This window comes from Ixodes scapularis, unplaced genomic scaffold, assembly GCF_016920785.2.
Source record: "Ixodes scapularis isolate PalLabHiFi unplaced genomic scaffold, ASM1692078v2 PGA_scaffold8__174_contigs__length_109621045, whole genome shotgun sequence".
Taxonomy (NCBI): domain Eukaryota; kingdom Metazoa; phylum Arthropoda; class Arachnida; order Ixodida; family Ixodidae; genus Ixodes; species Ixodes scapularis.
In genome coordinates, this window is record NW_024609883.1 from 22,357,352 (window position 1) to 22,372,342 (window position 14,991).

At 45.8% G+C, this 14,991-nt stretch overlaps 1 protein-coding gene across 1 annotated transcript in view; it reads right to left on the reverse strand.

Annotated features, from left to right (window-relative positions):
* The window catches only part of LOC115324735 (laminin subunit alpha-1), a 143,585-nt gene that overhangs the window by 78,299 nt on the left and 50,295 nt on the right, over positions 1 to 14,991 (reverse strand). Inside the window, exons 15-20 of the mRNA XM_029985369.4 lie at positions 11,185 to 11,399; positions 9,658 to 9,769; positions 9,133 to 9,246; positions 8,109 to 8,335; positions 6,414 to 6,622; positions 4,027 to 4,133 (exon numbers count right to left, since the gene is read on the reverse strand). Of these exons, the coding sequence (XP_029841229.2) occupies positions 4,027 to 4,133; positions 6,414 to 6,622; positions 8,109 to 8,335; positions 9,133 to 9,246; positions 9,658 to 9,769; positions 11,185 to 11,399 (984 nt within the window). The remainder of the gene's footprint in view (positions 1 to 4,026; positions 4,134 to 6,413; positions 6,623 to 8,108; positions 8,336 to 9,132; positions 9,247 to 9,657; positions 9,770 to 11,184; positions 11,400 to 14,991) is intronic.

Consider the following 14,991-nt stretch of genomic DNA (forward strand, 5'->3'; position numbering starts at 1 on the left):
TTCCTTTTTTTGTATAAGCATATGAACTCTTTGATTTTTTTTGTAAATACAAGCTTTTATGAAAAACGAAGGACATTGAATCTTGTCGGTTATTAACCACAAAGAACCTCACAACAACGGGCTTTCTTGTTCATGTAGGACGCAAGTAAGATACTGCAATCGTTTTTTTTTAATCGCATGATAAATTGCAATTTTATTCCTTGTCATTATTCGTATGCAGTTGCGTCGACATTTGTAAATATGCGCGCTAATCAAGTTTTCACTGGAAGATGAAAATCAAGTTTGTGTGATTATTGAAAGTGAGTTGTTTGTGGTTCTGTGTTTATTTATACTAAAGTTATTTTATTGCCTTTTCTGCGTTTATACTAGAATCTTAACTGTATTAAGGTGATAGTATTATTATATACAATATAAGTTATGTTTTGTTCTAAGGCAGCTCGAGCCCATAGGGAGAAGTAAATTAGTATACTAAGTAGTAAGTTTAGTACACCTGCCACAGGGAAACGTTAATATATTTTCATTCAGTGATGTAGGATTTAATCAGCTCGCGGTCTTGATTGATTATACGAGCGCCGCAAGCGGATTTGTCGACCCTATAATGTCATTCGATCGAAATTACATTAATGTTGCCATGTGGCCGGGGTATGATGCAAGAATTCAGTGACTGCACGCGATAACGTCGCTTACATGGTCGTGAGAAACGCTTGTCTTGCCTTGTTCGCGTTGACTATGTCTACCTGATTTTTAACTGTTCTGTTTTGCTGTTTCAAAATCACTGCGTGTCTCGCCATTTTGTCAAAGTATTTCTATATAAAATATGCATTCCTACAACAATAATTGCATGACCCAATGTTTTCGACTTAAAACAATCATATTTTTCGATAGACCTCTTGTACGCATACCTCGTGCCATTTCGTACCGATTATTTAGCGATGTAATATTTTGCTCGTGTAATAAAATGTTTTCTAGACCCGTTGCTATGTGCAGCTTTCATTTTAGCTAATATGACACGCGTATGTGACTAAAAACGCGTTACGACGGTCGATCTACGCGCGTTGCATTCGCTTCGACGCGCGCCCCCGATGGCCTTCCTTTGCGACGTCACGAGAAGAGCACTACGGCCTTGTCTTCTAGGAGGTGTTGGCCGAACCCACTGAATTTCCCAGATGTATGGAGAGGGCGCTGCTGTCGAACGAAATGGTGCCAACGAGAGAGCGCTAAATGGAATGGCTTTGCGGACGAGCCTCGCCGCAACTTCGCTTGTCCGGAGATAATCTACATCGTGATTGCGCTGGATGTCACGTGCTCTCTTCTGGCTGCTCTCCGAGCGTATGCCAGGGTGAACCGTTTATAACAAAAAAGCAAACAAACAAAAAAACACCGCCTCCAGGCTCAAAATACAAACGTGCGATTGTCATTTACGGACAATATATTCAGCCTATTTCTGAACACGAAGGGTATATTTCAAATTTCGTAAGTTTCCCTTTATTATTATGAATTTGTTTGGTTCTGCATGTGGGCCTTTGCAGATGTCCTGTTTTGCTCTGTAGTGTAAAGGGAGGTAGAGGCCTCGTCAAGCTAAAGTAGCAGCTTTTTTCTTTGTTTTTTTCTACCACCTTCCCTCCCCTTGTTTGGAGAAATTTTTTAAACTACTGTGGCTGGTGAAATTGGTCACGACGCGAAATAACTCTAGGGAGCTGAAAAACAGTGCCTCTACGCATAGAAACACATACGGCGTAAGCTCATCAGCACGTCATCCGACGAGATTGCGAGCCCGGATTACGTCGTGCTAAACGCCCCAAACGCATTGGTTCTCAACCAGTGATCTTTCGCGGACCCCTAGTGAATCGGCGGAGCTCATGAAGGACCACCTTCGTGGTGAGGGGAAGGGACGAACGGAGAACCAGAGGAGCGGGGACGGCAGCGGCGGCGGCGGCGCAGAGACGGTGACAGGGACTGCCGGCCTTGATGCGGGAAGCCGTTTTAGCAAAAAAGGTGTGCGCGTAAAAATAGAAATTCTTGTGCTCCGCCTTGCAACAGCGTTGCACGAAGGACCGGGATGTCTAATTTCATTAGGGACTTTTCGCATATCGCATACGCTGCGGATTTCTGGTCTAGTGCATGGCCGCCAGCTCAATCTGTGTTCAACGTGACGGCAAACGCTTCCACTAATAATGAAGAGCTCTAGCGTATAGTCTACGGAAAGTCTATTCTTTGCCTTAAGTAGGAGAAAACTCGTCACGCAACGGTATGTCGAGCAATACACATCGGGTATGGGTTAGCGTTTTAAGGCCGTTACAAGGAACATGACTATTTATTACAAGCACTTTCATAAAACAGATTACGCATATTTGCTTTCAGGTAATTACAAAGCAAATAAAGAAATGCTCGAAGCATTTTAAGCGTGTCTGTTTTAGCCAGTCGTTCGTGACGAGAGCTTAGAGGGGCCGCAACGTTGCAAATAGCAGGGTACAACATGTACGGTATATTAAATATTTATTTTCGATAGAGCAATAAATAAAACTACTAAACACGCCGATTGTGTTAATAGGCAGTTTTAGCATAGCGTTACCGCAAGCTACCGTTGGCTACCGTGAGCACGGCAACGCTCCTGGCACGCGCTAAAAATTGTGCTTCAAAGGCGCAGCGCGAGCTTCCGGTTGTAATGCTACACCGCACGGTAGCCTGCGGTAACAAACTTCTTATCAATAACCAGAAAGCAGTTTGATCACACGTTGCAATACACTAAAACCGAGGCGGTGAGCAACGAGTTGTGAGCCTGTGATGCGAAGACACGAATACTGTGAACGCTGCTCTTCCGGAACTTGACAGTCACCTTGCGCGGCTCACTTTTTAGAGCACAAATGGCCAGGCAAAGCGCAGACACGATATCTTCATCACCCTCAAAAATATTCCGCCACAAACAGTGACGTGGCCGGTGCCTAAAACGCGCTTGCTCACCACAAAGCTTTGCAAGTTTTTGTTTCTGCAACTTTTAAATATCAGCATGCTCGTTTTCCTAACAGCGGATCAACGTCCCCGTCACCTGCAATATGACCCTGCCCTACCCGCTTCGCATTAGTAGGCAAATAAATCATTTATAGCGCGCTGACCAGCGTCAGCGAGCAGGCCCATGGGAAATCCTGGAGAATCTATCCCCGTCTCTTCCGCCATCTTGAAACTACCGCCCCGCCACCTATAGGGCGTTGGAGTTGCGAATAGGTTCACTACGATAATGATTTATAAATTGATATAACTTCTGGAATTTCCCTCGCTGCTACCTGTCTCGGAGAATGACACAATGCACTGGTTCAACAACACGTAGTCATTCATCGACTGTTATCGCCCGCGCCAGAATCCCCAGCTCCTGGTACATATGCTCTGACGGCCTTTTATCAGCGGCGGAGCGCCGCTCGCGTGGCCAACTGCACTTAGCCCCTCGCGGTGGAAATGACCAGGGCTAATTTAACATGCAGGCAACCTGGTCCAACGCTTCTGATCCCAAAGTTGCCCACAGACTAATGGCTAGTGTGAAGTGAATTTCTCCAATAGACATAGACACGAAAAAATTACCCTGAAATTGTAAAGTTTATTTTCAATCTAAAACTGGACGACTTTTATTGTTGGGCTTGACTGATGAGGCAGGGCTTCGCGGATCCCTAGAATGCCTCCGCAGACCCCAAAGGGTCAGCGGACCCCCTTTTCGAACCACTGCTCTACAGTGTAACTCTCGGCGACTGCGATTCAGCTAACTGCCCCTGGCCTCGTGACAGTGTCGTGTGACCGTGTAATTATAAACACTGACGTTTTAAGAAATGCAGAACAGAGGCTATAATCTTTCTGCTTCCTGATTTGACGTTCTTATTACTTAATCCGACTATCCCATTGGCTGCGGAGCGAGGATGATGTGTGCGCAGGGCTCCTTCTACCCTGCGTTTCTTTAGAAAGACTGAAGGGCATGAAAGAGTGTACACGGCGCAGAGGTTTCTGCCCACCTAGCCACCCAGTGTCGTGAGTGAGACCCACCTGGCATCTGTCGCAGGTACGACCCGCGAAACTGGGTCGGCAGTTGCATTGGCCAGTGGTCTTGTTGCATTGAGGTCCCAGGGATCCCGCCACGCTGCAGTCACAGGCTGCGAGAAAGGCTAGTTCTCAGCTCTGTAGGAGCGGAGGCAACAGCGAAAGCTCAGACGTGCAGCGATTGCGTGGAGCCTTTACGCAATGCGTCACATGTCATCTGGTTACTTGGTGTTAAATTTTTCTGAACGATTTTGTTTTAATGCTAAAGCATTAACTGTTTTATGGAGCGAGCCGATGTCATCAGGTTTGAAGCCGCGCCAAACGGCACCTTAGATCCTTTCTCCAAGTGAAGCCAGCTCCAAGCTATGAAACTACGCGACAAGCTAGCCAACGGCACCTAAATTCCCCAATCCCAAAGGAGCGGAGTAAAGCTGATGGATTTTCGGCTTCAATGCCATTGGATGGCGCGCGTCGACGAGGCTTTCATTGGCCGCTGCACATCAGTTTCAACGACCGCCACCCCAAGGCGCAGCGTGTCCGTCAGCGCGCCGTTAACACGGAGCGTCCAAGGTTATTGCGCCGAGGAGAGCGCGCGCACTGACCGGCGACGAAAAGTTTTAATTGACGAAAAGTACGCAGCAGACGAAATAAGGAAGTGGACGAGCGGCTTGCATGCTTTCGCATTCACAACTCATAAGAAGTGCTTAGGTGTACCTCGAGACTTTTTAATTTATCGCCCCTTTTATTTGATATCAATCGATCGGGCACCTAGTTTAGGTAATTATGTTACGAACGATTGGGGGTTTCGACTAAAAAATTCGATCACTCTTTTCGCCTCAATTGAAGCCGCAACAATTCTCGGGAACGGCATCTTCAATCATTTATCAACGAGAAGAGGTAGGGATCGAAGTAGCACGTCAACGACAGAAACTCAGCAGTTGAAACTTCTTGCGGCGCGTTCAAAAAACATGTGTACGTACATAAAGAAGACCAATAGCGAAACTAAGCATCAACAAAAAATGTAAAAAAAGTCACGGTTACTTTCGGTATAATCGCTCAGTCATTTGATTGTCAAGTTACCAAGTAGTCTTATCACGGGCACCGTACAGCATTGTTAGCTCAAACAGGATATCCGTGACGTTTCGCAATTTACTTAACGTAATTAAGATATCGACGAACACTATATTATGTTGCCTCAGGAAGGAACATTTTCCTTCACACCGTTAGTTTGGAGCCTCTTTGAACCGAAGGAAAGGAACCGGCAAATCCACAGATCACACATTTGTGCTGTGACACACTCTGCGAGTCACATATGGTGGAAGTTTTCTACAGCCATTGATTGCTTAAAGGGCTCATGAAACGATGTCTCTACTTTTGCTGAATACTACTTAGAATCGTTCCCTAACGTTAATGACTATATAAACATGCCGTTTTTTTAGGCATCGGCAGTTGGAAACAAAAAAGAAAGTCGAGAAATATAAATATCGTTCGTTTCCTTAACTCAAAGCGAGAACAAGCGGCCATGTGGCCTGGTGCCTATCCTTTGTCCTCAACGTTGATCATACCCATGCGCTGGGGTTGGCAAAGTAGAAAAGGCATCTGAGCTTCTAGGTATCGTTAAAGTACGGCTATTCTCATCACTGCAGTGGTTGGACACGAGCCACTACCCAAGTGTTCGCCGATTCGTTGATTGTTACGAGCCAAAATCGAGTGCTCATGCAGTTCTCGTGTCGAATCCATGAGCCCCGCTCGACTGTCGTCAGGTGGGTGGTTTGGACTCCACAATTACGCCATCAAGCTTTACGAAGGCAAGATTGAAAGAAATAGACCCCTTTTATCCTCGCGATTTTTGTAGCAACAAAGGAACTTCTGAATCAGTGGCAGTCTGCGCGAGTATGCTTGGGCTAGACTAGGACCAGCACGCCTCTGCAAAGTCATGCATAACATTCCAACCCGATATCGTTTCATAACCTGTCTAAGTAGCTCAGGACATTAGTTTACTATCCCTGCTGCTTGTGCTTTGTAATTCGTTCTTCCGCCTTCTTGTCAGCTAATGCAGCAGTTTTAGTTGCTGCGGAGCGATTATACGGCGAGCAAAAGCTCCAAAATACGGCTTTGGCGCATTAGATTGCAAGGACAGGCACTCTAAGGGACAACATAAAGAACGTTGCCGGATACGCGCTGTAACGAGGCGGTCAAACTCGCTCCGTCATTAGTTGAGGTCAGAGGGAAACAAGAGCACATGGACTCATCTGGAGCGCAAACGAGCGCACGAGTTGCGCAAATAGCAGGCGGACTTGCACGCTGTATATAATGTGCTTGGGAATCGTCCCGCCCTGTGTTTCTTCAACTGTGACCGATTCGTCTTGGGTAATGAGTAAAAGACATCTCACGCCTGCAGTCTCCCGTGGCAGGGTTTCCGAAGAATCCGTCCAGGCACTCCAGGCAGTTCCAGCCACCTGTGTTTCCGCGGCAGCGCAGGCAGCGCCCCGTACGGTGGTCGCAAAAGCCCGGCACAGAGGTATCGGCGTTAGGTCCGCAGCGGCACGGCCGGCACTGTTCCCCGGGCACGCTGGGATTGCCATAGAAGCCGTCGGCGCACCTGCGCGGAGGCAAGTGTAGGGTTAACTGTTATTAAATATACTAGGTAGCCGCGCCGCTTAATTTATGGTGTTCAGCCGTACGCCCAATCAGGTCTCGATTTGTGCTTCCAACATCCTAAACAGTGGTGTCACTGCACTACACCCAGCTGGGCCTGAATAGATATCCATAAAGTCAGTATGCTTGTTTAGTTTTTGCTGATTTTTTTAGTCGTGAATTCATTAAAGGGATGATGAACCGATATTCGTAGCTGACAAAATAAAGCTGGAGCGAATATGATGCTGCGAAACCCCAAAGCATCACTCATACAGCGATATCTCTAAAGCCGTGGTCACACTGCATGCGTATGCATCATACAAAAGACCGCCTCAGTACAGATTCGAACTCTTGTCACCGCGAGATCTGTGCTTTGAATGGCGCATGGTAATGCGTTCAAGGAGAAACTAGGCACGCGGCATTCGAACCCCGGATATTGCAGTTACTCGTGTTTGCAGACTGTCTTTTGTATGATGCATGAGCAGTGTGACCCTGACTTAACGGATGGCCGTATTTTTGGAAAGTGTACGATTGAACACGGCCAACGAGTCGCCTCACGTCACGATTTTCCTTCCCTCTCGTCTTCGCTTCGTCCCCTCGACCAGGTAAAACGAAACGAGAAAGAGAGAAGCGAGGCCGCTTCCCCTCATTGTAAACTGTTCCCAAAGAATCGCGACGTCACATTCCTCGATTGATCGCGCCCTTCTTTTCTAAAATACAGGCATCCGTTGACGTCGATGTACGAGGGATGCTCTAAAGTTTGTAGCGTCCCGTTCAACGCTTCTGCAACTTTATTTTGTGAAATCCAAATTTCAGTTCATCATCCCTTTAATATTGACAGGAAACATGGATGTAAATCAGCTACTAGCGACTTTAGTGTTTCCCAAGTAAAATGGGCATCGTAAAAACTGGTTCAACGCAGCTGTGAAGATGCCATTCGGTAGCGGCGTTGGGAGGGAGGTTGGAACGAACTGTTACTATTTGCTGTCCATCATGACAGATCGATGCGTGAATTAGCGTGCCAAAAGCCCCCCGTCCTCTGACGCTGATTTGGGCCACTTTATGTCGTCAACTAGCATCCATAAATCGCCGATTCATGCTCTTAAACTTATTTATAAAGTATGTATATATGTTAGGTCCGGTTAACTTTAGACTACCGTTTTGTTTAGGTTATGTTCAGGTTCGGTCTTGACTAGCTCTCGGTTAGGTTTAGGCTTAGTTTTGGCGTAGCTTTGGTAAAGTCCGGTTTGTAAGGATTAGGTGACTAGATTGGATTAGACGAAGTGAAGTGAGGTTGGGTTAGAGTTAGGTTGGGCTACGTTCAGGTTAGCTTAGGTCAGTAGGCTTCGGGGGTATTAGAAGTAAATAATAGACATGCATCTCAAAGAAGCCTGTGACGGTTCGACGTCGTCAGCAGACGAGCCAACGTCTGGGCAAAAACAATCCCTTGCCTCTCGCATTTGTTTCCAGCGTGGTTGGGTGGGCACTCGGTGCACACGTAGTCGCTCTCCCCGGTCGGGGTGATCACGGTCCGGCACTCGGACGAGAACTGGTTCGGCTCCGAGCTCAGAGGGCAGGCGCAGGGACGGCAGTCGTCGGGGAATCCCAAAGCGGCGTTGCCGTAGAAGCCGGGCAGACACTCCCCGCAGTTGGAACCCGTCGTGTTGTGCAGACATTCCTGCGAGTAGAGCTCGTGTGAGGGCTAGAGAACAGACACATAGCTTCATCTTTTAGAGCGCAGCTCTTAGGCGCCCGTTTCCTGCTGGAGCGGCGTCGGCGTAATTGTGCAGTGCATTATGTGACATTTTCCATGATGCAACGCGCGGGGAGGAGGACGAGGGGGAGGGGAGGAGGGGGGAAGTAGGAGTGGGAGGGGGAGGGGAAGGGGAGGGAGGAGGAGGGGGTGGGGAGGGGAGAGGATGAGGAGGAAGAGAGGAGGGAGGGGAGGAAAATGAGAGGAGAGGAGGACCTAGAAGGATGAGGGGAGGAGGAGGTAAAGGAGGAGGAGGATGGGGGAGGAGGACGAGCAGGAGGAGTAAAAGGAGGGAGGAGGGAAGGAGGAGTAGCAGGATGAGGTGAGAAGGAGGGGTATTCCCTCCCCTCATACCAATCTCCTTGATCCCGACATCCGACAGCATGGCACCCCGGCTTTTGTGACATCATTTGTTGCCAGTTCGCAACCACTTTTGATGTATGGGGCGGGATAGGGCACGTGATTAGACACACCAGCCGGAGACGCGTTCCAGGCACCATAATATTACTGTTTAGAAAGAAGACTAGTATGAAATACCAAGTTTTATACTGGGGTCGATGCCCCATTAATAATTTTCTTATGGCCATTTTTTTCTTGAAACAGCTACCACAGAAATAGTGTTCGGTTTTTTTTTTCAGCCATTTTAATTGACCGTAACTTCTAAGCAAATAAAAAAATTGCTCGGTATTCGTGATGAGCGCGTGCGGTTGTTGCGAACTCACGTGGCATTGTCCCGTGTAGGCGTCGCACGAGTCGGCGTGGTTGTTGCAGTCGCACTTCTCACAGCGGCCACCGACAAGCGTGTCGTTCACGCGCCGGTAGCCCGGAGCACAAAGCTGCGACGGACGACAAAAAGTAGGCATAACCGTCACAGCTCTAACATCTTCCATAGGCTCAGACTAGAGGTACTAAATCAGCCGCGCTTCAGAGTATAGACACTTCATTCTCGTATCAACTTGTGAGAGCCGCCATTTTGATGCTTAGCGCAAAGCGGGTGCAATTGGCGATAGTTTCGATTTAAAAATGCTGCTTCCTTAGCTTTAAATACAATGTCAGACAACTCAGGCTTTATGATTTCGCTCTGACGCAGGCTGCAAATTCCTGGAGGGCAAAAAAATAATTTTTGTGATTGCAGATAAAGATTTATCCAGCTGGAAACAATGATTTTAAGCAACAAGGTTACTGAAATGTTACTGAAGTGAAGCGAATTTAGTGGCCATAGCCCACACAAGAGGTTGGTACGATACCTCGCACGAGAGACCGGCGTAACCCGTTGGACACTGGCACATCTCCACGGAGGTCATCTTTCTCAGGCTTCCCGAGTCCTTAGATGCCGATGGGAGCTCCACGTGATGCATCCTGGACAAGAAAGTCATACATCACAAACTCACAAAAAGGCAAACAGCGCGCAAAAATAGGTACAAAAGAAGCGCACACAGGACAAGCGCTATTTGCCCCTTTGTCAGTATGAACCAACTACCCCACGTCGCCGTCTTAATCACAATCTCAAAGCATGTATCCGCAAATTCAGGTTCCACGTCTTTCCGGACAAAGATCTGACTTAAAGTTTGACATAGCATGAACCAGAAAGTTATATATAAAATCAAACTTTCAGCACAAACTGACAAAGTTAAGCATCTTTTATATCAAGCTAAACAAAAACGCGTTGCTGCAAGCTAGTGCCACTAAATAAGCTACGCTTCAGAGTAACGACACTTGGCCATATCATGGTTGCCAGTTATCTGAAACTTTATCTGAAATCACAGGAGGCGCTTTTCCGTCCTCCACAAATGTTTAAACAGTTCACGACAGAGCAAAGCAATGTTACATGACCTTCCTAACACCGAATCTAATGCTGAGGAAGTCGCACTTTTGAATCATGACGATCGACAGTTGCGTCTGCTCTGCAGACGAGCCAAAATGGCGGCGCCCACAGCAATGTCGGGGAACGGAGTGCTGACACTCTAAGCGCAGCTCATATATTGGTTCTACTGCAAGCTATGGGGAATTTGCGTCCTTAAAACACGAAGCAAATAACTATATTGTTTTGACAATATATTCTCTTTCCTTGTGTACTTTCAACTAATGCCTGATCGAATGACCCACGGTGCCATTCTTTTACATTTTCTAGCTATAGCCCGTGACCTAAAAGTTTCAGTATTAACCTTTAATTGAGGCACGATCTTCCTTGCATATCTCCCAAAACTCGAAGTATTGCCAAGCTCAGGGAATGCCAGGAGCTACATTGACACAACTATCACCGTGCGCTGAATGTTCATGAAAGTCCGCAGAGCACCTAGGTTCCTGGGTTCAATCCCCACCCCTGCTCGTTTCGATCTCGTTGAGCATTTATGTACCGGCCTGCGGTCGTGTACCACTGCTTTGTGCTGCACGCTAAAGGCCCCCGGGCTAGCGGTAGTACTGCACTGGCTAAATTTCTCATCTACAGCTGAGACATCAGACGCCCCTTGGGCTGACTAACTTCCGGCTGTATACACACCCCAATTAATGCGTAGACCACCTAGACCTTTATCTCAGATAATAGCGCCACCAATACTACAACCTGATGGGTAAAATCAAGTATCGTTAAAAGCGCAACGTCACAACGTTTGTCATCTTTCTTTGAAGGTGGTGTCATAGGCCACATCCTTCCAAAGCAGTGAATGCGCTGCAGCCTTGCACCTTTAGTCTGTGTTTATGTTGATATATCTGCTAGCTTTTGACTACGCTCGTTCTCACGGTAGAAAAAAAAAAAGCCTATAGCGTTGACTCACGCTCCTTCGACCTGGTCGCTGTGGTACTTGGCACGCAGCAGAAGACGCTCGACGTCGTTGAGGACCAAGGTGAACTCTGACCGGGTTGCCGGTCGGAGGGGTCGGCCGTCCCGGTCCAGCACGTGCCAGCCGTGTTCACGCAATGGCAGCGCTATGCTCACGTTGTCTGCACTAGGCCGCACTCCCCAGTTGTAGCCCAACTTCTTGCCGTCACCCTGCAGAGGTGCAGACACGTGTCAAGTGCTCCAGAATCCAAATGAAAATCTTTACTGTCAACCCAAACTATCGGTAAGTTGCTGTCACACTAACGCGGATACCTTCATCATGGGGCGCTTTTCGGCGGGTAGGGTGAGTAGCAGATGTTAATATGAATACATGAGAATCCCCGAAGGGTCCCCTGGTTATCCACAAACCGACCTGACCTCCTTGTTCGCCCATATCTACAAGACGGACCTCATTTGAAGGCGCCAAGATTTGTCCGCCCACGTGGGGACATATGTTGGCCCTCAATAGTAACCACTAGTGTTGACGTTCGGTCTAGTTCATAAGCTAAAAAGTTTCGTCGCTTTTCTTCACTACTGTTGAAATGCAGTGGTAATGCAGAAAGTATTGTGCGTTTCTCCCAGCAATGTTCCAGGTAGGAACTCCGTGCGCATTTTGAGCCTCGATGGCACAACTATCGTCATATTGATTTCAATCTTAGCCATTTTTTCTAATGGCTTCGAGCAAGTTATTTATGTTAGACTTATCAAGTTCTGTGAAACGATTATGATCCTTACCGAATCTCAATATGGCTTTCGAAAAGGTCGCTCCACTGAACTTATCGTACTACAGCAAATATAAATGATATGAAATAATATTGAAAACAGACGTGTCACGTTGGGAATTTTTTTTGGTTTCTCTAAAGCTTTCGACCGGCTAGAACATAAAATCATCCTAGAAAAATTATATTCTTGTGTAATTCGAGGGCATTTCCTTAGTTCTAGTTAAAAGTTACCTGAGCTGTCGTTAGCAAACTTAAAAAAAAAAAAAAAAACGGGTATTCTTCAGTGCTGAGACCAAGTCGAACAGGGGCACCTCAAGGTAGCTTTTCATGGTCATTGATTTTTAACCTGTATAATAATGGTAAAGTCAATATTGCGTGCGTATACCTCATACGTAGCATATGCTAATGATGCTAGTATTTTTTTTAGGTGAATAATATTGGTAAGCTAGTTTCTGATGCAGACATTTGCCTAGATAATACATGGACGTGGAGTGCATTAATAGCATTAATGCATAGACTGTCTTAAATTCTTTAAAATATATACAAAAATAAAGCAAAAGCAGTTGCTTTCAAACCAAAAAATACAGTGTGCAATGCCAGCGCAAAGCTAATGTTGAACTCCTCTGAGGTTGAATTTGTAACTACTGTCAAAATGTTAGGATTAGTTTCTTATGAAGATATGTTATGGGACTCTTATATCAACAAAACATTACTCAAAATCGCGAATATTACAGGTGTTCTATACAAACATCGCCATATCCTGCCAACTAGTGTAAAACCTAGAATTCATAACGTATTATTCAATTCTCGTTTATCTTACTGTAACCTAGTTTGGGGAACTACGACAAATACCAACTTATTTAATTGTTTTACAGAAGAAAGCAATTCAGGTCGTAGGAAACGCATCGTATCGCGCACATACTGCTACGCTTTTTCTTAAGCATAAGATGATGAAAATTATATAGCACTTCAACTATAAATTTCTGACAATGTACACGGCATCGCTTAGTATTCCCGATCATCCATGGTACCACGGATTTCTAAACTAAGTGTAAAAAATTATCATAAATGGAGTACGTAGGACCGAGTCCTTGAGAGTGCCGCGTCCTCGAACTAACTACGGGCTTCAGATGATTCAGCGCACGCTTGCAACTGTACTGAACTCTTAAAAAAAAGAAAAAGATAATGTTTGTATTGACGCGATAAATAAAACAATACGCAACATATTCTGCTCTGGCCGATAATAATTTGATATATATATATATATATATATCATTGATTGTTGTGCCTGTATTATAAGCTTGTATTTTTTTTCTGTCGGCCGATCAGCCAGTAGGGGGCAGGGGTCCTTGTCAAGCTGCACTTATGCAAGTTTTTCCCTGCCTCTATCGCCCATTCGTGATGTGGAAGTAAATAAAATTAATTGAATGCCTATATCCCCTGAAAGGAAGCCCTGCCAACTAGTGCTTTAACGCCAGCTTTAGTGGTCGCGTACCCTAGTTTTCATCCTGCTATTTCACGTATCCTTATTGTCTTTGAAGTACGTGCTCGTTCTTTTCCCCGTCTCCTTCTGCACCTTCTCCCATCACGCGTGGGAGAGTGGTGTGTCGGGATATTCTATATTTCATGTCCAGCGTTGGGTAAAGCACGTCTAAAAATAACTTGAACTAAAATACAAAGTAAGTTAGAGGTTATGTACTTAAACTAATAGTCGACACACTGGGTGCAATATCCATGAAGTAAAGTACTATAAATACAATGTACTTTCAAAATAAAGTAAAAGTACTTTTTAATACAATCTTTCTTGATGCCCTTTCAATCCCATATGCAGTGTTTTTTAACTGATGTGCGTTGCCCCAGGGCTAATTGGTGGTGCACCAGTTATGCTCTGAAATGGTGGCGAATATTGCATAAAGTCAAGTGGTTTCAGAGTTGACACAGCATCATTTTGTGATATATATTTAACATGAGCAAATTTGTGGAATGTCTTTTGAAGTCGGGAGTTGCACGCTCCTCGAAAAGTGCCATAAGAAATACTTTAAGTACAAGTACACAGTCAGATAATGTACCTGAAGTAAAGTACAAATATTCTAAACCTTCTTGAAGTATTTCGTTAAGTGCAACGTACAAAGTGCTTTCCAACACTGCCCGTGTCATAGATAGCGTAGAATACAGAGAAAGCTGCTTGCGGGAGCCTGTGTCTCCATTTAAAGTTTTATTTGCACACGATATCGTGCAAACGAGGCGCTAGAAGTAGCTTGACGTTCGAGTCGGGGACTTCAAGTGCGGTGAAGACCAATTTTGAAACGAAGTATATAATTATCAACGCCGTATTCCTGCATTTTCAACGTGATCTACTGGAGGACACCGAGGGACATATTCTACACGAGAAATACGCCAGTCTTTGACTGGGACTCGTGCTGAATCAGTGAGGACATAAGCTCCACCAGGACGTTGACGCGTCACTCCTGTCCAATCAATTTTTGCGTGACGCTCTTTCGCTGGTGGAAATGGGTCGCTGAAAACTGCTGCGCGCTAAACATATCACCCATTTTCTGTTAAAAAACAGCGCTGTGGTTTGTTCCTTATCTTATCTTGCCACATCTTTCTGCACTGTTTGTTTTACTATGGTGATGAGTTGTGAACTCACACCTTCGTAAGCGCCTCTGCTTCCTGCTTTCTACGAAGAAATTTTTTTCTTCTTTATCCACTGTTGAGATTCACTGTGATGTGGATGAATTCAAAGACAGGCATTTCAAAGTAGTAAGGCAAGAGAGATGGGGAAAGTGACTAAAGAAATCTGAGCATCTTGCTTTTAAGCTCCATTTCACCCCTTCCTGGGCTGGTTTGCTGATACTTGTGGCATCTCAAATATCGGCTGAACTATCCACAAGAGGTATTTTCTAGTCACGTGAGTGGCTCAGAGGGGCAGAATGTACCTAGCGTTCCAACCAGTTTGCTTAGAAGATGTAAGCCTTGCCTGTTGTTTTCTTCTATTCTTGTCTAACACGACCTTCCCCAGAAATAAATTTACACGCCGC